At 46.3% G+C, this 22,425-nt stretch overlaps 1 protein-coding gene across 4 annotated transcripts in view; it reads left to right on the plus strand.

Annotated features, from left to right (window-relative positions):
* LOC308147554 (FERM, ARHGEF and pleckstrin domain-containing protein 1-like) overlaps window positions 1-22,425 on the plus strand; it is a 44,402-nt gene that overhangs the window by 11,103 nt on the left and 10,874 nt on the right. For 3 of the 4 annotated variants that reach the window (XM_080519768.1, XM_080519770.1, XM_080519769.1), the window contains exons 3-13: window positions 11,067-11,171; window positions 12,854-12,896; window positions 13,004-13,082; window positions 14,335-14,432; window positions 16,613-16,727; window positions 17,523-17,670; window positions 18,611-18,706; window positions 18,786-18,952; window positions 19,057-19,125; window positions 19,205-19,280; window positions 19,861-20,020. In XM_080519768.1, the coding sequence (XP_080375894.1) occupies window positions 11,067-11,171; window positions 12,854-12,896; window positions 13,004-13,082; window positions 14,335-14,432; window positions 16,613-16,727; window positions 17,523-17,670; window positions 18,611-18,706; window positions 18,786-18,952; window positions 19,057-19,125; window positions 19,205-19,280; window positions 19,861-20,020 (1,156 nt within the window). The remainder of the gene's footprint in view (window positions 1-11,066; window positions 11,172-12,853; window positions 12,897-13,003; window positions 13,083-14,334; window positions 14,433-16,612; window positions 16,728-17,522; window positions 17,671-18,610; window positions 18,707-18,785; window positions 18,953-19,056; window positions 19,126-19,204; window positions 19,281-19,860; window positions 20,021-22,425) is intronic. The other variant, XM_080519771.1, reaches the window with a different exon arrangement.

Here is a 22,425-nt window from a genome sequence, read left to right on the forward strand (position 1 = left end):
ACATTTTGAAAACACTCGTTTCCGCGAAAATGGGGAAATCGCAGTGTTTTGAAAATGCTCCCTCTCTATTAAAACGAGGGGGAAATGCAACTTTTTGAAAATGCTGTTACGGGGGGGAGGGAGTGCTTGGGCTCCATGGAAACAAGGGAAGCACAATTTTTCTGAAACACTAGTCCCATGGATGTTGGGGGATGCAACTTTTGCTTCGTCTCCACGGAAACGGGGAAACGTAACTTTTTGAAAATGGTCATTTCAGTAAATTTTTGTGGAAACTGACTTTTTTGAAAGCGTGCGTTTACCTCCAGATCGTTCACACAGATCAGTCGTTTTGCTGGGATTCTAATCCGATATACGTTGACGGCTGTTCCGAAGTTTTCCCCCCTCAGCCCCCGGCTGCAGCAGCGTGTGGATGCAGTGTGCCTGGCTCAGAGGAAGCGTGCCGGATTATGTAACGGCTGGCACTCACCGGCTCGTTCCTGTGGTCGGAGACCTCGGAACGAGACTTTTCCTCTGCGCTGCTCGAGGAGCGGTGGGGGAGCTGGGCCTCGTTCAGGGGAACGACGGAACCCCGGCTCCAAACCCACAACCCTCAGGCAGGAGTTTGTGGCTCCCAGGTCCATTCTCGCTGTTGTTTTGTCAAACTGATCCGGTCTTTTTACTGGTTAATCATATTCTCAGTTTGATCGGAGTCGTGGCCTTTCGATGCCAAATAACCGACAATAATACCCCGACTTCCAGTTTCCAGTCTTACTTCTGTGTTTCAATGTGTATTATTGTATTTGTCTTGTAGCTTTTATGTTGCGTTGTAGCTTTGATGTTTATGTCATAGTTTTTGTGTTGTGTTGTAGCTTTGGTATGTAGCTTTATGTTGAAGCTTTTGCATTTTTTTTTTTTATTATGTTTTTATTATGTTTTCAGCATTGTTGTAGGTTCTCTATTTGTCTTGTAGTTTTTTTTTGTTTTGCATTGTAGCTTTTGTTTTGCATTGTAGCTTTTATTTTGCATTGTAGCTTTTGTTTTGCGTTGTAGCTTTTGTGTTGTGTTGTAGCTTTTGTGTTGTGTTGTAGCTTTGGTAGGAAGCTTTCTCATTTTTTTGTTTTTTATGCGTTTCAGCTTTCAGCATTCATGTTGTAGCTTTTCTATTTGTCTATTTGTCGCTTTTGTTTTGTAGCTTTGATTTTATATTGTAGCTTTTGCACTCATCTTGTAGCTTTTGTTTTGCGCTGTCACTTTTATATTTGTGTGGTAGCCTTTGTGTTCATATTGTAGCTTTTGGTTTTTTTTCATGTTGAAGTGTTTATTTATTTTTTTATGTGTTTCAGCTTTGGTATTCATGTTGTAGCTTTTCTATCTGTCTTATCGCTTTTGTTTTGTGTTGTAGCTTTGATTTTATATTGTAGCTTTTGCATTCATGTTGTAGCTTTTCTATCTGTCTTGTCGCTTTCATTTGCACATTATAACTTCGATTTAGGGAAACTTTTATTTCGCATTGTCGTGTTTACGTTTTGTTTTGTAGCTATTGCATTTGTGTTGCAGCGTTAGCCATTAATGTTGTAGCTTTTCTGTCTGCGTTGTTCTTTTGATCAGCTCAGCTCTGACGCTTTGAAGTTCTGGTCAAGCGACGCCTCCTTTTCGTCAAGTCGACTCGGAATAAAACTGAACCGACGCCTTCCCTTCGTTAAAACGAGGAGTCGATCAACATGCAGTGGAGCAGTGGGCTCGAGTTCGAGTCTCCTTGTTGGTGTGTGAGCAGAAGCTGAAGCCTGCACGGGAACTCCAACCGGGGGTCTTTCCCATGTGAGGCGTGAGGCCCAGCCACTGCTGCAGAGGCTCCACCGCGCCAGAAAGAGAGATTATTGAAGCCACATGGCTGAAAATAGTGACATGAAAGCAGATTCAGACCTGCCGCACGCTCCCCATCCACAGTCTTTATGGCGGGTCTGAACCCCCCCCTCTCTCCCCCCCCACAGGGGGCACATTTTTACTTTTACACTTCGACTAAATTATAGCGCGTGGAGCTAATTGTTCCTCGGTAAAGAAGTCGACTCGGTACTTTCTGCCCCGTATTTGACAAAACGGAATTGGAGAGGTCGCCGGTGCCGTCTGCGGAGTGAAACGTGGGCGTGAGACTTTACGGTCCCGAGTTTTGAGTTGACGTTTTTTTTTTGGGGGGGGGGGGGGGGGGACACAAACAAGTGTCCGTTTCCGTGGAAACGCCGAAAGCCGAAGCTGAAACGCTTGAAGGTGGAGAGAGAAAACAGGACGGTGGCGGGAGGTGAGAGCCGCGTCTCCTCCCAGGCTGCATTCCTCTGCGAAACCAATGGCTGGAGACCCGGGACACAGCGGGGGGGGGGGGGTTAGGGCTTCTGGAAAACATCCAACCGGGGGAGGAGGAGGGAGCGAGGAGAGAGATTAGAAAACACTTATTGAAAGAGATCCTCACACACACACGCACAAATGTCCACACTCTGAGGACAGAGATTGAGACGGGCCCTTTAATAGCCTTTAACTATTTAATAAGATCTGTGGTTCACACTTACCGGGGGGGGGGGGCGGGGGGGCGCTCTCATTAAGGCTATCTAGGCTGACACGTCAAGACTCGGGGGAGCCCGTTTCCACGACAATGCAACTTTTTCAAACTGCTCTGTCTACGGAAACGGGGTAAAACGCAACTTTTTGAAAACGTGCTGGCTCCATCTCCGTGGAAACAGGAAGTTGAAACGCCACACACACACACACACACACACACACACACACACACACACACACACACACACACATCCGGATGGAGCGTCGTTGCTGTGAGGTTACCCGGGGCGACGAGCCTCAAGTCTTTAAACCCACTGTGACTTTCACCACGTTGTTTTGTTGTTGTTGTTTCCAACAAGAGGAGTCAAAGTTTTTGTTGTCGTAGCTATTGATTTGATCTTGGGAGGCGACGCGCGGCCGCAGGAAGTGTACCACTGCCCTCGTTGCTCTGCTTCTTAATCCGGCTGGTGTTTACATTACGGCTCCGTGGAAGTGTGCGCAGGATTAGCCTTTAGCGGCGACCTCGGGGATTACTGGCGGATATCTTTGTATTTCTTTTTATTTCTCTGTGACGCCGACATCAGTCAGACTGAAAGCAAAAGACACACAACTAAACTTTTGCAATGACATTGTAGCATTTTTTATTTACGTTGCAGTTTTTATATTTGTAGTGTAGCTTGTGTATTTGTGTTGCAGCTTTTGTATTTGTAGTGTAGCTTGTGTATTTGTATTGCAGCTTGTGTATTTGTAGTGTAGCTTGTGTATTTGTATTGCAGCTTGTGTATTTGTAGTGTAGCTTGTGTATTTGGGTTGTTGCTTTTGTATTTGTGTTGCAGCTTTTGTATTTGTAGTGTAGCTTGTGTATTTGGGTTGTTGCTTTTGTATTTGTGTTGCAGCTTTTGTAATTGTAGTGTAGTTTGTGTATTTGTGTTGCAGCTTTTGTATTTGTAGTGTAGCTTTTGTATTTGTAGTGTAGCTTGTGTATTTGTGTTGCAGCTTTTGTATTTGTAGTGTAGCTTGTGTATTTGTGTTGCAGTGTTTATATTTGTAGTGTATTTTGTAGTAGTTTTTGTTTATTTCTTTTGTAGCTTGTGTGTTGTCGTTCTGCATTACCGTTGCAGCTTTTGCATTTGAGTTGAAGCTTTTGTAATTTACACTGCAGCTTTTGTATTAATATTGTCAATTTCACAATTTACACTGTCGTTTTTGTTAGTGTGTTGTCGCTTCTCCTTTCACATTGTAGCTGCAGAATGAATGTTGTAGCTTTTGTATTTGTCATGCAGCTTTAACATTCATGTGGTAGCTTTATTGTTTTGTATTGTAGTTTTTGCAGCTTTGGGATTTACACCGTCGCTTTTGCATTTATGCTGTAGGGATTCGTATTTTTAATGCAGCTTTTACATCTTTTGCATTTGCGGTGTCGCGTTTGCATTGGTGTCTTAGCTTTTTGCCTTTGCGTCGTGGCTTTAATGTCATTTTATGTTTGTGTTTTGTGGTTTTTTGCCTGTGGCAGGTGTTGATTTGTCGTCACTGCCGCTTCCACAGTAGTCGGGTGTCGAATCCGTCTTGCGGCGCCGTGCGACACTTAAACGCTCGTGTAACATTTTCATTTTTTTTTTTTTTATCGACCTTTTTTCCCCAGCGGAGCTTCGGGCACTTTTGGGAGACAAAGTGTTGCTGTTTCCAGATTTACAGCCCCTCATTATTTCACGAGGCGTCGTACCAACGAAGCCATCGCCACACTACACGGGGCGCTAATTGCTTTTTTTTTTTTTTTTTTTGAATGGTTGCATGTATTCCCCCTCCGCCGGGGTCTTTAATTGTCTGCCTATTGTGTGCTGCGAGCTGTAACATCCTCATCACCACCACCCACCCCATCGGGGTGATTTCCCACAGTGCTTTGCTGCCAGGCCAACACACCACCTATTCCACAGATCGTGTGTGTGTGTGTGTGTGTGTGTGTGTGTGTGTGTGTGTGTGTGTGTGTGTGTGTGTGTGTGTGTGTGTGTGTGTGTGTGTGTGTGTGTGTGTGTGTGTGTGTGTGTGTGTGTGTGTGTGTGTGTGTGTGTGTGTGTGTGTGTGTGTGTGTGTGTGTGTGTGTGTGTGTGTGTCCAGGCTCCGGCGCCTCTCCAGTAGGTTAAGCCGTTTAATATAATCTGAGCGGGGCGATGTGATTGGTGGACGGCGGAGGAGGGAGGAGACTCTCCCAGCTGTCCGGCTGTTTGTTTGGAGACTTTTTGGACTTTTTCCTTTTTTTTTTTTCTTTCCCTAACAAGAGGAAATGAAACGGTACATACCTGCAGCTCAGACACTAAAACAGTTTATTTATTAATTTTTTTACGATCTCCTTGTAAAGCTGCAGTTTAAAATCCCTTTATGCACAACAGCAGAGCCGATCGCCGATTACTCTGTTCTTAAAACTACTATAAGTGCAGCTAAAAGCCACGCATGATGTTCGTAGTTTTGATTCCTTTTTTTCCCCCCCTATTTATGAAAGAGATTGTCAGAGAAAGTGCATCTTGTTCCACTGCTCGACAATCTATTGTCTAAATATCTAATGAGAGCACAACATTTCTTTTCAATTCAGACATAATGCCCGTTTCCATGGAAACCACGGAACACGCGCGCACAAAACGTGCACTGCAATCGTCGACAAGGAGGACGTTGTTAATGGCCGCCATTGTTGCCACGGCCCATCTACTGAGCATGTGCAAGAACAAGTATTTACTGCGGACGTTGTGGAGTTTTCAAAAAGTTGTGTTGTCCCCCGGCTTCCACAGAAACTGTGTCGCAGCATTTTCATGAAGTTGTCCTGTTCCCCCCGTTTCCACTCAGATGAATTTCGAGCATTTAGAAAAAACTTACTTTTATTTATTTTTTTCAAAAAGTTGCGTTTTCATTGTCCCCAAACATTGTTGCATTCACGAACCAAGTCTTTCATATTGATCTGGATTATTTACGTAAAATTGAATGAAGAGGGCATAATGGCCTTCAGTTCCTCGGGGATGCGCGGCAGTTTTAAAAAGTAGCGCATCTAAAGCACATTTCAAGCTGCGCCACAGTAACAAAGGCGTTGTTTTGAATTTATTTGACATTTTAAGTCCCTCAAGTTGCGTCGGGTCTCAGCAGGAAGGGTCGGATGAAGCCGTCCGTCCTGATCTACTGACACGACTCTTATCTCATCTCCCAATATCCTGAATAAACATATAACTGGCGCTTTTTCTTTTTTTTTTAGTTTCTCTGTAACTCGATCCGCCTCCTCTCAGTGGGTTTTCGGTCCGCTGACACTCAGTGTAGCAGCAGGACACGACACGCTCTCTGGTATGAAGCCGCGCCAGTTTCACGATAAGGGTTGACCATAAAATATAGATATTAAAAGAAAAGAAAAAGCTCATTTTGATTAACGGCTTTAAAGAAGTCTGTTCATGTTCGGGTTATTCCCTCGTCCCCCTTCGGCAGGATTGTGCTCCTCTCATCTCTCCCAGCTGGCGTTCAGGCAGAAACCAATATCTCAGAGATGTTTTTGAAAAAAATGGTATTTTCTCTTTCCCCCTGCGGAGCGCTCTTATCGTCAATCTCACTCATCTGGTTTCCGTCGCCGCAATTCACACCAATTGGCTACGAGAGTTTTTCATTTGTTTCACGTTTATCTTTTAGTGTGACAATTTTTTTATTTTTTTTATTTCCGGAGAGCTCGGCACGTTTTTGTCGACCTGTGTCATTTCAGAAATTCACAAATAAAACTTCTCACAGCCCGAGTAAAAATACGTGAAAGAGCAGCGTTAAATGTTACAGCGGTGATCTGATGGACTGAAAAACCACTCCCAAGGAGGAAGTTTTCGAAAATGGTCCGACTCCCATCTGCGTGGCAGTGGGGCGAGCGCAACTTTTTGAAAACGCTTGGACTCTTGTTTCCATGGAAACGGTGAAAAAGGCAACTTTTTGAAAATGCTCCGACTGTCACAATGGAAACAGGGCGGGGGGGAGTACTTTTTGAAAATGTTCCAACTCCATTAAAAAGGGAGAAAACACAATTTTTAAAATGCTCTGTCTCCATGCAAAAGGGGGAAATACAACTTTTTGAAAATGCTCCGACTGTCTCAATGGAAACAGGGGGTTACTTTTTGAAAATGTTACGATTCCGTGGAACCCACAGAAAACTCAATTTGTTGAAAATACTCTGACTGTCTCCATGGAAACGGGGGGAGACGCAGGTCTTTGAAAATGCTCAGTCTCTGTTTCCATGGAAATGAGAGAAAAGGCAACTTTTTGAAAACCCTCTGACTCTCAATGGAAACGGGGGGGCTACTGTTTTGAAAACATTACGACTCTGTGGAAAACTGAGAAAATGCAGTGGTTTTTTGAAAAATACTCAATGTCTCCATGGAAACGGACCTCATTTTCAATTTGCTGTGTCAATGCGAAAAGGAGGAAATCATCTATCAGACCAGAGAGAGTTTCGAAAAGTTGCATTTTCAGTGGCCTGGGTGTGTTGACGGACCCACAAATCGCTACGGAGTTTTTTTTTTTTGCGTTCCCGTGTCGGTTGTTCTCGCGGACACCATCTTGTTCCGTCGTCGGTAATTGGAAGCAGAAACGGCGAGATCCACCGCACTCGACCGGCGTGGATATTTTTATACCGAGCGATGACACACAAGGTCCACCTCTATAATTTGAGCCCGAGTCATTTTTATGTAAGGTAAACGGAGAGAGAAAACCGCAGCTGCAAACACACTTTTATCAACTCTTTTCCTGTGACTTTCCCTTCATGGAGAAAAAAACAACAACAAACCAATCAGACGCATTGTTGCTTATTTTGTTTTGACTCCTTTTTATTCCGGGGGGGGGGGGGGGGGGGGGTTCACTTGACAGACTAGTTAACCGAGACCTTCTAATTATCCTAAAAGCGGCGCGCCGTGTCGGTGTGAGGCCCGGGAGGACAGCTGTGTGAAACTGGACCCTTTGAGCGACGCGACCTTGGACCTTTTTATACTTTTTTGCAAGTTTGCGTTTTCGAGTCCGAGAAAGGAGCAGGAAACGCCGACTCGTTATCAGTGAATCTTCTCATCGGAATGCTCCCGTTTGATTCGGAACAAAAGCCACTTGTACGTGGCGCTTGACCCCTCGGGCCCCGAGCCACTTCCTGTCCGTGGCCCCGCCAACATCCTGGGAACCGACCGTTTCCAAGCTTCCTCACGATGGAGCCTCTCAGTTTGGCTCATTCATCGAGTGGCGGCGATGAGAGAATCGTCATTTTTATGAATAGAGGGTCGATGAGTATTGGTTATATGAGATTCAGCGGTTTAACATCATCAAGTTGTTTATTGTCGATGTCTTCAACCAACATAAAGACACAGTTTTCCTTTGAATATCATATAAAGTCACTATAATCTTTTGTTTGTTTGTTTGTTTTTTTGGCTCATTGATTCATTGGTTTCTTTGTTTGTTTGTTGGGTCCGTTTTTTGTTTTGCATTTTTGTGAGTTTATTGTTTGGTTCGTTTGTTTGTTCGTTCATTCATTTGATGATTCATTGGTTTGTTTGTCAGTTTGTTGGTTTGTTTTTATTTTTTGGGGAGTTTGTTGGTTTTATTGGGTCATCGGCTCAAATGTTGCGAATTTGTTCATTGGTTCATTTTTTCAAATTTTATTTTGGTTTGCTTTTTTGTTGGTTCTTTTGTTTATTTGCCAGGTTGTTTTGTTTCTTTGTTCATTCATTCGTTCATTGCTGATTCACTGGTTTGTTTGTTCATTGGTTCACCGATTTGTTTGGCTCATTTGTTGTTTCGTGGATTTGTTTGTTCATCTGTTTGTTGGTTCATTATTTAATTTCATCATTGACTTATTGGCTCTCTCTCTCTCTCTCTCTCTCTCTCTCTCTCTCTCTGTCTCTGTCTCTGTCTCTGTCTCTCTCTCTCTCTCAGTCTCTCAGTCTCTCTCAGTCTCTCTCTCTGTCTCTCTGTCTCTCTGTCTCTCTGTCTCTGTCTCTCTCTCTGTCTCTCTGTTAATCCTATTTGCCACCACGGTGTGATAACAACACAAATCTCTTTGTTTTCATGTAAACAGACTCGCTGTCAGAGAATGTAAACAAGATAATGAATTCCTTGAGGCCTTTACAGAAACGACGTCGGCGAGGTTCTCGTCTTTTCAGACTCTGGACAAGACGCGAGTCGTTCTTCAGACAGGCAGTAACCACAGACATGCTTGATAAGCTTTTATACTGGAGGGTGACTTCAGGAAGCGTTTCCACACTTTAAAATGATGACATGTGTGCTCAAGGCTCCCCCACCCACCGCTTTCAAGTCTGCAGCTCTCTGCTGCCCAGATTTAGTGAAGTTGGCTACTGTGTGTTGTTTTTAGAGGTTTTGCTTTAAAAAAAGAAAAAAAGTGTGAGGTTTGGGATCCTGCTTCCTTCAGCTCTCACCTCTTCATCACAGCTCAAGTTCAGCTTCCATCTCGTGTTTTGGTCTCGGTAACTGGCGGCCGGCTGTTTGGACAGAAACCTCCAGAGTCTATCAAGGGTTGGGGGTTCGGTGCGAGGCGACCCCCGACACGCCTTCCTTTCTTGACACCTGTGTTGTTCTAACCGGGGGTTAACGTTTCAATGTCCCATCGACATTCCAGCGAGTTGCGTTCCTCCGAAGCGATGTGAGGTTAGACCTCGGTGATCCCAGGAGTCTTCAGCTTCCTTGGAATTCAGTGTCACTTCACACGTTCGGTTCTGTTTTTGCCGTGGAAACGAGCTCCGTCTGTACTTTTTGGCTCGTGCCATTTAAGAAAATCCCGCATTTCTTCCCACTTTTGTTTTGGGTCTTCAAGTCTGTTCTTGCAGACGCAGTTGGTCAACATCCCCCTTGTAGGGTTTCTTCACGAAGTTTGTCTGTTGCTTCATTGGTTGGCTTCTTCATTGGTAAGTTGGTTGCATCTGTGGTCGGCTGGTTGCCTGGTTACTGCTGTGGTCCGTTGGCTCGGTCGGTCGGTTACGATGGTTGGTTTGTTGATTGGTTGCTTACTTTGGATTGTCGGTTGCTTCTACGGTTGGTTGACTGGCTGATTACTTGGTTGGTCAGTTTGCTTCTATGGTTGTTTGGTTGACTGGCTGATTACTTGGTTGGTTGGTTGCCAGGTTATTTATATGGTTGCTTGGTCGGTCGGTCAGGTACTGCTCTGGATTGTTGCTTTGTTTCTTGGCTCAGTTGCTGGTTTACTCCTTACTTTGTTGGCCAGTCGTTTTCTTTCGTGTACGCCGGCTGTTTTTAGCTCTCAGAGGAGGGGAATTACTTTTATCCAAAACTTACTTCGGAATTCAGTGTCACTCACGCACTTCCTTGCACTTTTCTCGATCTTTCTCCCTCAGTCCTCCAGCTCTCCTGCTTGTGTGCGAAAGATCGGTTTACTTCTCTTTTTTTTTGGTGTCCCCATTTTTGGGTCATGTGATTTAAAAAACAAACAACAACAACAAAAAAAGACCTGCATTTCTTCCCACTTTTGTTTCGGTCCGCAGATCTTGTGTTACAGAAGTTGTTGCTGCACATTCCCCTGCAGGGTTTCTTCGTGAATGGAGCACGTTTGAAAAAGGGGAAACTTGTGCAAATACGACTCGGGGCCTTGAACACTAATGCTTTCAGGACAATCGGTAAAGTGGGTGAGACTAATGTGTTTGAAAAGGAAATGAAGGGGAGGGCGGGGCTGGAGCAAGATGGGTCTATTCTGTCCTGTGTTCTCTACTTCTTTGTCTCCTTTCTCACACACACACACACACACACACACACACACACACACACACACACACACACACACACACACACACACACACACACACACACACACACACACACACACACACACACACACACACACACACACACACACACACACACTAGCCAGATGGTAACAGGCTTGATGAATCCCCTCCTGTGTGTAAAGCCTTCAGACATACAGGCAGCAGATGGAAATCTACCTGATTTGTAGAAATAAGGATCCTTTAAATGGCGATTGAATTTATTTTTGTGGGGGTTTTTTTTTTATACCCGTGTCCTGTGATGATTGAATAAATCGACAGATTTGTACTTGTTTACTGTACACACACACACACACGCGCGCGATCACACGTCTTCTCTAATCCGAGGCGTATATTTAGTCTTTAAGTGGAGCGTGAAGTTATGCGAGTGCCTTGGTAGCTGCACATTAACTCCCAGCCTCATCAGACTCTATAATAGCACGCTGGGGCTTTACAGCCCTGCAGATTTAGCCTGAACCTCTCCGGAGGAAATTATTCTGGGCTAATTTTGGGTTCGGCTCCACGTCTGGGTCTATTTCGACCCCCGTTTGTGGTGAAGACGCAAAGGGAACAGGTGGAGCGGTTATCGTTCAAACATGGCCGACGCTCCTCGTGGCGAATTCCTTCCTTCCTCGCTATAAAAAAAACAACAAACCTCTATTAGCTGATGAGATGCGACACGGTGGCCTCAGCATCCCTCTTCCCGCCGCCTCCAGTTTTAATCTCATCAGTTTTTTGCTTTTTTTTTCTCCTCCTCAGCAACGAGCGCCTGGCAAAGTGCTGTTTGACCTGGTATGTGTTCACCTCAACCTGACGGAGGGGGATTACTTTGGACTGGAGTACCAGGACCACCGCAAGATGACGGTATGACGCAACTACACCTCAAACTACAGAAATGACGTCCTTCTGCTGGTTATTTTTCTGACTATATTGAGGACCAATACGAATACCAACCTTTAGCGACTTGCCGGTTTCAAGCACAAATAAAACCTTCAGCTAGTCGCTGGAATCAAGTACAGATCCGAGTACTCGCCTTTAGCTACTAGCTGATACCAAGTACCGATACAAGTAGTAACCTTTCACTAGTCGCCAATATCAAGTACCAATGCAAGTAGTAACCTTTAGCTACTTGCTGATACCAAGTACCGATACAAAGCAGTAACCTTTTGCTACTTTCCGATACCAATTACCAATACAAGTAGTAACCTTTAGCTGCTTGCCGATACCAAGTACCGATACAAGTAGTAACCTTTAGCTACTTGCTGATACCAATTACCAGTACAAGTAGTAACCTTTAGCTACTTGCTGATACCAATTACCAGTACAAGTAGTAACCTTTAGCTACTTGCTGATACCAATTACCAGTACAAGTAGTAACCTTTAGCTACTTGCTGATACCAATTACCAGTACAAGTAGTAACCTTTAGCTACTTGCTGATACCAATTACCGATACAAGTAGTAGCCTTTAGCTTCTTGCTGATACCAAGTACCGATACAAGTAGTAGCCTTTAGCTTCTTGCTGATACCCAGTACCGATACAAATAGTAGCCTTTAGCTTCTTCCTGATACCAAGTACCGATACAAGTAGTAACCTTTAGCTACTTGCTGATACCAATTACCAGTACAAGTAGTAGCCTTTAGCTACTTGCTGATACCAATTACCGATACAAGTAGTAGCCTTTAGCTTCTTGCTGATACCCAGTACCGATACAAGTAGTAGCCTTTAGCTTCTTGCTGATACCAAGTACCGATACAAGTAGTAGCCTTTAGCTTCTTGCTGATACCCAGTACCGATACAAGTAGTAGCCTTTAGCTTCTTCCTGATACCAAGTACCGATACAAGTAGTAACCTTTAGCTACTTGCTGATACCAATTACCAGTACAAGTAGTAACCTTTAGCTACTTGCTGATACCAATTACCAGTACAAGTAGTAACCTTTAGCTACTTGCTGATACCAATTACCAGTACAAGTAGTAACCTTTAGCTACTTGCTGATACCAATTACCGATACAAGTAGTAGCCTTTAGCTTCTTGCTGATACCAATTACCGATACAAGTGGTAGCCTTTAGCTTCTTGCTGATACCAAGTACCGATACAAGTAGTAACCTTTAGCTACTAGCTGATGCCAGTTACCGATGCAATGACTTACAATTAGCTACTTGCCGATACCAAGTACCCATGCAAGTTCTTATTAAATGAATGCCATTATGACAAATTCATGTCTCGTGCCTCGTGGGTCGATTTTTTTATCGTCCATTAAAGAGTTAAGCTGGCGACGAATCACACTTCGATCAGTTCCTCTTTCTGCCCTGGTGGTTTAATTTTAGTTTGAATCACATGTGTGCAGGTTGTGTTTAGACTGGTGTAACAGAGGAACTCCCTCTTCCTTTGATCTGTGTGGATTGGAAACATGTCGCTCTGCCTCATCAGATATTCCAGAGAAAGAAACATTATTCAGAATAAAGTGGCTTTTGCATGTTTTGGGAGGATTTTGTAAAGTGGATGTTGTAATGTGAATTCTCCTCCTCCTCCTCCTCCTCCAGGTGTGGTTGGATCTTCTGAAGCCGGGACTGAAGCAGATCAGACGTAAGTAGCTCCCGGGCGTCTTTCCTCCCCCAAACCCTCGCCTCCATGGATTTACCCCTCCGCCGCTCTTTCTTCTTGACCACATCCCCTCCTTTCTCCCCGTCCAGGACCTAAAAACACCATCCTTCGCTTCGTGGTGAAGTTCTTCCCCCCCGACCACACGCAGCTCATGGAGGAGCTGACTCGGTACGTCCAAATATCGCAGCTGCTTCTCTGTCTGGCCGCAGTGTTTTCACTCATTCCTGGTTTTCCTGATGACGAAATGTTTTCCCGGCTCTTCGTTCCTCCGGGTCAGATTCTTATCCACCTGCCTGGGCGTCAAACATCTGATTTGGGATGGAAATTGTGAAAGAATCGGTTCATTTCAAAAGCTGATAATGGCTTTTGACATTTTCCCATGGTGCACTGCTTCTCTCAGCTGTTGGAACTGGAGACAAACAGGAAGTGTGTGTGTTTGTTATGGTGTGGCTGCTTTGCAGAGACTCACTTCTCCTTACAAGAACTCCGAAGTACCACAAATAGGCTTCATTGAACCAGACGACTTTTATTTAAAAGGATCCGGTCGCGTCATTTCTTTCCGTCGGTTTGAAATTGAGAGGATTGCAGAGATTTTTTTTGCCAAACAGGAAGCTGTTTGTTCGCCCCCACAGTGTTTCTGTGTTTGATTGGTGATGTGAACACCAGCAGATGGAATAAAGACGTCTTTGTAGGCGAATCAAGCTGCGATTTGGCTTTTATTTAAAAAAAAAAAAAGAAAAAGAAAATGGTCCTCTGCCAAACATGGCTGGAATTTTTTCTTTTTCTTTTTGCAATAATTATGTCAAATGTGAAGAAGCCATTGGCAGTGAAGTCACCAGTTTTGGTGCATTTTTTTATGAATTCAAAAATAAATGTCGCCTACTAGACATAGAATTGAATATAAAATAGAATATACAGAGAACAGTTTGAACTTGGTGAAATATGTATGATTTTCTTTCACTTTGCAAGCATTTAATGTATAATTCACATGTAAAACCGCAGGTTTACACTGAATTTACTCTTGCCGGTTAAAAGATTCCAGTTTGAATGTATTTTAGTGAGTTGGACTGAAATCGTGAATTCAAAATAGTGCAGCAACTTGTTGAAAACTCCATCCCCGTCTCCATGGGAATTGGGAGGAAACATCCACCCACTAGTGGCCCAACATGAAAACTACATCACTTTTAGTGTTTCTGCCGTTTCGGTATAAACGGACATGGTCTTCAGAATGTTGAGTAAACGTGGAACTTTCTTTAATGAAAACACAAAAACAATACATGTTGACTTGAAGCGTTGTTGTGCCGACGCGGCCTCAGTTTGACGTCCTTCCGGAGTATATTGACAAACACTTTGCTGCTCACGGAGCAGCTTTTAAGACGAGCAACCTGATGACTTCCTCCTCTTCTCTTTCTCCCGCCAGGTATCTGTTCGCCCTGCAGATTAAACGCGACCTGGCCTGCGGTCACCTCATGTGTAACGACACCAGCGCCGCTCTTATGGTGTCCCACATCATCCAGTGTGAGTGCATCTGAAAAAAACTCTTTAGCATGTAGCATGTAGCATCGCTGGTTTGTGAGACACGAAACTCTTTAGCTTGTAGCATCGCTTTGAGCTTCGCGCAGTATCGGACCTGATATCGGAATGTATAATTTAGCATGTAGCGTCACTGGTTTCTGAGCCACGAAACTCTTTAGCATGCAGCATCGCTGATGTTTGAGCACTGAAGCTCTTTAGCATGTAGCATGTAGCATCGCTTGCGTGTGAGCCATGAAACATTTTAGCAGTTGTAGCATCGCTGGTTTGTGAGACACAAAACATTTGATCATGTAGCATGTAGCATCACTGGTGTTTGAGCCCTGGAACTCTTTAGCATGTAGCATCACTGATGTTTGAGCCCTGAAGCTCTTTAGCATGTAGCATGTAGCATCGCTTGCGTGTGAGCCATGAAACACTTTAGCAGTTGTAGCATCGCTGGTTTGTGAGACACAAAACATTTGGTCATGTAGCATGTAGCATCACTGGTGTTTGAGCCCTGGAACTCTTTAGCATGTAGCAGCGCTTTGAGCTTCGCGCAGTATCGGACCTGATATTGGAATGTATAATGTAGCATGTAGCGTCACTGGTTTCTGAGCTATGAAGCTCTTTAGCATGTAGCATCACTGGTGTTTGAGCTCTGGAACTCTTTAGCATGTAGCATCACTGATGTTTGAGCCCCAGAACTCTTTAGCATGTAGCATGTAGCATCACTGGTGTTTGAGCTCTGGAACTCTTTAGCATGTAGCATCACTGGTGTTTGAGCCCTGGAACTCTTTGGCATGTAGCATGTAGCATCACTGGTGTTTGAGCCCTGGAACTCTTTGGCATGTAGCATCACTGATGTTTGAGCCCCAGAACTCTTTAGCATGTAGCATGTAGCATCACTGATGTTTGAGCCCTGGAACTCTTTGGCATGTAGCAGCGCTCTGAGCTTCGCGCAGTATCGGACTCGATGTCGTACCTCTAATTTTAGCCTCCTTTAAGCATCCTTCAAACGTTGTTGATAAACATCTACTCTGTAGCCGACATGGAAATCAGAATGTTCATGATAATGTGGCCGTGGGGGTTTTTCTTTCTCCTCTTCGCTGCACGGCGCTCGCACGCCAGCTGTCGCCTGTCATCTGTCTTTAACGTCAACTCACAGCAGTATGTTAATGAGTTCATGCGTTTTTTAACAGGTTGTGAATGAAACTGTAGGAAATAAAAAATGCAACGAATGACAAATCAGATTTTCCTTTGGAAATAATCCAATTAGTAGAAAAAGTACTAAATGAGTGAAGCATTTTCAGTTAATAAAGTGAAGCATTTCTTTTTTCTATCTTTTTTTTCTACTCATTTATTTGAGGCCCCTTTTATACATATTTACCTGAAAGCCAAAACGTTTTGTCACGTTTGTCATGTCTGTTCACACAACTGTGCTCGGAGGCACTGAAAACACTATTATTTTCAAACAGCTCTAACTCTGCCTCCATGGAAACGGGGGGGGGGAAACTCAACTTTTCAAAAATGATCCGCCCTCATCTCCATGGAAACGGGGGAAGAGGGAATTGTTTTGGAAACGTGCCATTTACTTGTGCGTTGCTGTTGGGCAAAACACAACATTCGGAAAAAAAATATTTGACTGCTTTTCCGTGAAAATTGAGGAAAAACTCAACTTTTTGAAAATGATCTTTCCTCCCAATCCTAATATTTATTGCATGTTTTTCTCTGCACACGTGTGTGTGTGTGTGTGTGTGGTTTTATTACAAAAACAGCGTAATAAAACCACACACACACACACACACACACACACACACACACACACACCCTCGCGACTGGACTTTAAATTAGAGACCTCGTATATAAAGGACACCGGCCCCTCCACACTATTGTTTCCTCCGCCCCGAGGTCCAGATTTCATTCCCAGCATGATGCTGGATTTACGGTGTCGGTTCAGCTCCTGGGAGCAGGAGACGGTTGCCATGGTAACCGTCGGTGCTGAGCCCGTACGGTTACAGTCTGAAAGGGTTATTGCAGCTGGTGCTGAACAGATGGAGCTGCACGCATCAGAGGACCGAGACAGCTTTGTGGAGCCACAGCTTCTCCGTGGTTATTTAATGATGTCTTGACCTCGCGGCGCGACTCGCTCATATTAACCCCTCGCTCCCCCCCCCCCTCCGTAGCCGAGATCGGCGACTTCGACGAGACCCAGAGCTGGCAGCACCTCCTCCACAACAAGTACCTGCCGGACCAGGACGCCATCCGGGACAAGATCACCGACTGCCACCGCAAGCATGTGTGAGTTAACGCAGCGCAAAACACACACACACACACACACACACACACACACACACACACACACACACACACACACACACACACACACACACACACACACACACACGGAGTGACAAATAAACAGTGCAAAGACACATGCACACAAATAGACACAGTCACAAATAGACACTCACAAATACAGATGCGCGCGCACACACACACAGGCACAAATAGACAGGCACGCACACGCACACGCACACGCACGCACACTCTTTGCACATAGAGATATTTATCTGTTCATTCAAATGCGCAATTTACAAAGAAACTGCTATTACGCAATTAAACCCCGCCCATAAGTCTCTGTCACACACACACACACACACACACACACACACACACACACACACACACACACACACACACACACACACACACACACACACACACACACACACACACACACACACACACACACACACACACACACACACACACACACCCCTTCAGGAAGGAAGTGTCTAATTCAGCAGCTTATCCAGGAAACCGGAAGCCATTTTCATTTTGTGGGGAAACAAACTTCTTTTGAGGCAGATTTGTTTCGCCATCCGATCCTGCCGAGTATTTTTAGAGCCCCGGTGTTGAGACCTTCAGAGGAAACCTCCACTTGTGGGCAATGGGGGCCTTCAACGGAAACTTTTTGCCGATTATTGCTTATAGCTGATGAAAGCTTCCCAACCCATTACCACAGATATTTAGAATATTACAATAGTCCCATTCAAAAAACAAATAATTATTCTTGATGTTTGCCACCCTCAGCGGCCAGACCCCGGCGGAGTCGGACTACCAGCTGCTGGAGATCGCCCGGCGGCTGGAGATGTACGGCGTCCGCCTGCACCCGGCGAAGGACCGCGAGGGCACCAAGCTCAGCCTGGCGGTGGCGCACACGGGCGTGCTGGTGCTTCAGGTGAAACCCCCATCTTATTCTACACTATAAAACATGAACGTGGGAGTCCTCACGCATACCGTAAGGTCCGCTGCTTTTTTCACACACTTGACGCCACTAATTAATGGATTTTCACCACTTAACAAGCCGCCAATACGTGGGTGTTGCGTTCAGGTGCATCATGTAACTCTGAACTTTCTTTTATACATTTTTTCTTTTTAAAATTGGTGGGTGTCGCTTATATTCAGGGCTCAAAAGTCCGGAAACTATTGGAACATGAACGTGAACTCCTCGCCTTCACACCTCGTTTAAATGATGATTCAAGTAAAAACACCTTGTTTTTGCGTTTCAGAAAAGTTTCTCCTTTACGCAACAGGAGTTTTTGTAATGAGAGCACGGACGTTCTAGTGGCCAGGCGATCATGTTGAACTGTTATTACGGTGACTGTCAAAATAAAACGACCAAGTTCCAGGGGAATATGTAAAAAGTCGCCTTTTTCACCTTTTCTGTGTAGACTGAGCATCCCCCCCCCCCCACGTTTCCATGGAAACAGAGTTGGATTGTTGTCAAATAAAGGTTGCGCTCCCCCCCTCACCCGTTTCCACGGGAACGAAGCGTTGTCGAAAAAGGTTTCAGAAAAATTGCGTTTTCCCCTCCCGTTTCCATGGAGACCGAGCCTGGGCATTTTCAAAAAGTTACCTTTTCAGTGGCTCGTACCGTGGAATGCTTGCTAAAAGGTTTCCGTTTCCACTTGAAGAGGTTGAACCTTGACGTGGAACACGACTCTATTCCAACATATTTCACATTCCTTCAGCTTAAGTGTGAGTCTTTCCAGAGACGTCCACAAGCATGAAATCTAGTTTTTTAAAAGAAACTTATCAGCGGTAGATTCCTGAAATACTCTCTGGCTTCTCTCCGTGAGGAGGTGTGGCATGAATATGGATTCCCTCCTTCTTTTCAGGGCTACACGAGAATTAACGCGTTCAACTGGTCCAAGATCCGCAAGCTGAGCTTCAAACGCAAACGTTTCCTCATCAAGCTGCGCTCCGACCCCGCGGTGAGTCTTTTTCTCTCGGGCCCCGCAAACCTCCCCCACCCCCGGGTTCTCCTGACGCCTTGCGTCCGCCCTCCCGCAGCAGAGCGCCCACCACGACACGCTGGAGTTCGCCATGGCCAGCCGGGACTGCTGCAAGATCTTCTGGAAGATCTGCGTGGAGTACCACGCCTTCTTCCGCCTGTTCGAGGAGCCCAAGCCCAAACCCAAGCCCATCCTGTTCACCAGGGGGTCCTCGTTCCGCTTCAGGTGAGGGGAGACGAGGCGCCGCCGGGCGAGGAAGGGTCGGCCTGCTCGCCGCCTCCCGTTTTTGTTTTTTTAACCCACGTCTCCTCTCCGATTCCACCTTCCAGCGGTCGAACCCAGAAGCAGATCATCGACTATGTGAAAGACTCCGAGTTCAAGAAAGTTCCGTTTGAGAGGTGAGCGTGAGCGGCGTCCGCCGGCGCCGGCGGCCCCTGTAATCGGATTACTTGCTCAATGCTTTGTCTCCTCTTTCAGGAAGCACAGCAAGGTTCTGTCTCACGGCAGCACGTCTCCTCAGTCGTCCTCCTTCAGATCGCAAGTGCCAAAAGAGGTAAACACCACGACTTTGAGACGTACGGTTCCAGTACTTATAGCGTTGAATACGTACTTTTATGGGCAGTAGATAAAGGGTAGTTCCCAGATCGGTACTCAGTATCGGCAAGTAGCTAAACCTTAGTACTCGTATTGTTGCTTGATATCGGCAAGTAGCTAAACCTTAGTACTCGTATTGTTACTTGATATCGGCAAGTAGCTAAACCTTAGTACTCGTATTGTTACTTGATATCGGCAAGCAGCTATACCTTAGTACTCGTATTGTTACTTGATATCGGCAAGTAGCTAAAGGTTAGAACTTGTATCGGTACTCGGTATCGGCAAGTAGCCAAAGGTTAGAACTTGTATTGTTACTCGGTATCGGCAAGTAGGTAAAGGTTAGAACTTGTATCGGTACTCGGCCTCGGCAAGTAGCTAAAGGTTAGTACTTGTATTGTTACTCGGTATCGGCAAATAGCTAAAGGTTAGAACTTGTATTGTTACTCGGTATCGGCAAATAGCTAAAGGTTAGAACTTGGTATCGGTACACCCCGAGTATAAAGCTGTAGAACCTTGTTGAGTTCCCCGTCTCTCCGCAGAGTGCCATGCCGGTTCAGTCTGCAGACCAGCCGGACGCCGCCCGGCAGGCCGACGCCAACGGTACCGAGGACGCCCCGGCAGCGGCTCCGCCCACCAACGGCTTCCACGACGCCGTCGCGTCCCGACAGAACCACCCGGACCAGCACCTCCTCAACCCAGGTCCATCCTGCAGGGCGAACCGAGGCAGCAGCTCCTCCATCCCTTACATAGACTGCAGCGACATAGACAGCGAATGTGACGCCACCAAGGGGGGCAACCGGGGCAACCAGGGCAACGGGGGCAACAGGGGCAACCGGGGCCACGGCAATGACAGCCATGGGGAGGAGCCGTGTGCTAACAATAGGAACGGGGGTAGTCCTGGTCTGTTTGGGTCTGTAAACGGGTTCTACCACACTAATCACCAGGGGCTGATGCAGCAGGGCGCGGCAGGGCAGCAGCAGCAAGGCATGATGGGTAACAGGAACGCCGTCGCGGGCAAGTTTAACGCGAGTCACGAGTTGACGGACGACGAGGCGACGTCGAACGGGGGCTCGTTTCAGGGCCGCCTCCCACTCCACAGCACGCTGCTGGACGAGATCTTCCAGGGCCGAGACAAGCGGGGCGCGGTCGCCGGGCGGCCGTTCGGCGCCGGGACCGTCACCGGGACGCGCAGTCAGTGCTCCAGCCCCGTGATCGGTAGCTTCCACCACCGCACCGGCTCGCTCGGCTACGCCGACGCCACCAACGGTCACGCGCCGCCGTGCTCGGCCCCTCGGTGGGATGACGGCGGGCATTATTTCACCAAGCGCCCCGGCGAGACCCCCAGCGCCCCGCCGCCATCCCACCCGCCAAACCACTACGGCAGCTACTCCCCGATCGCCTCCAACCGCACGCCGCTGCACCTCGTCAAGCCGTACAACAACAACAACATGCGCAACCGCTCCGACACCGACCCCTTCATCCTCAGCCAGCTCACGTCCACGCCGGCGCACAGCCAGCACGGCGCCGGGCTGTACGGCGCCGCCCCGTGCTCGGCCCCCACCGAGCGCCGGATGATCATCACCAATGGCAACCACGGCGGCTTCATCGTTCCGGGTCAGCCGCGCTCCAACACGGTGCAGCGTCTGTTCGGCCGCCAGGGGAAACCCGGCGGCGGCGGCGACGGCGGCGTCCCGCACCGGAACAACCACAACCTTAACCAGCCGGTGCAGATGATCGACGGGTCGACGAGCAGCGGCAGCGACACGAGCGACACCGAGTCGGACACCGGCAGCAGCAGCGCGTACAGCCAGCAGCTCATGTACGGGAACCGGGCCGCCGTCGCCGCCGCCGTCCGCTCGAACCACTCGAACCGCTCCGGCTCGTCGCCGCTGTCTCGCAGCAAGTTCTCGTTCGGGAGTCTGCAGCTGGAGGAGGGGGAGGATGGCGAGGGGGAGGAGGGGGAGGGGTGCTACCGCTTTAACGAGGAAGACGTAGGAGGAAGGGTGTTCAGCTGCTGAACGGCCCCCCGGGAGAAGGTTCGCCATTTTGGTTAACGGAGTCACAATAACTGTAAATAATTCAATTGTAATAACGTACTGTAGAATTTTTCTAACACATTTCAAAGTGTTACATTTTGGAAGAGAAACAAAAAAAGTAGGTTTTTTTTAACCGCGTAAGGCGACTTTTAGAAAAATTATCATAGCTTCCACCGTTTCTAATCCCCGGCGAACTTTTGTAAACTAGCAAACTGGCTATGATAGTTATAGAAAATCTTCCGAATGAAGTGCCATAACATGAAAACTGCAGATTTGCTGTAGGAACCGTGAGGAAAAATCAACTTTTAATGTAACGTGTGGTTTTTCTCTTGTGTAGCTTGAAAGTTCAGAATTATGTTGAGGAATCTGAGGGAGAAGTTGTGGTTTTTGTGGCGGCGTTGGCGTTTTTGTGACCCGTATACATGAAAATCTGATAACTGGGAGTAAAAGGATCATCTTCTGATAACTTGTTGGGCTAGCGCTAAAGTTTAGAAAAATTTAAGATATTTTTTTTGAAGTTGTAGCTTTTTAAAAGACCGTAAGCTAACAAAAATATAAGTTTAGATGTTGATGTGCACATCCAAGGCTTCAAATGAAAATGCATCGTTTTTCACTCCGAATGGATTCGCATTTACCGAAGGTTTTGAAAATGATGTCCGTTACCACGGAAACAGCCAAAACCCATGTCGTTAGCTTGCGCTGCACACGCCTGTTTGTACCGTGACGTGCGTCGCAGATTTCAAACTTGTTCAGTTTTTCACCGTTTCCATGGAGACGGGAGTCTGAGCGTTTGGAAAAAGTTGGCAGAGGATTTTCAAAAAGTTTGCATTTCCCCATGTTTCCGGAGGTGCTGGAACGTAAAGCCTCCAGAAATGGAGATTTAAAAAAAAAAATTTGCGTGTAAACGGGCGTGACGAGGACCTGCTGGCTTTCTGGGGGCTTTTCGAATCGTTGACTCCCGTTTTGTGGTAATCCTGTTTGTTCGTAGCGTCTCCTGGTAGCATTCTCGTGCAAATCCCATTTTTCTTTTTTTTAAAAATAAGTACGTCTCGTGCAATAGAAGGGCTC

This window comes from Blennius ocellaris, assembly GCF_963422515.1.
Source record: "Blennius ocellaris genome assembly, chromosome: 24".
In the NCBI taxonomy this organism is placed as follows: domain Eukaryota; kingdom Metazoa; phylum Chordata; class Actinopteri; order Blenniiformes; family Blenniidae; genus Blennius; species Blennius ocellaris.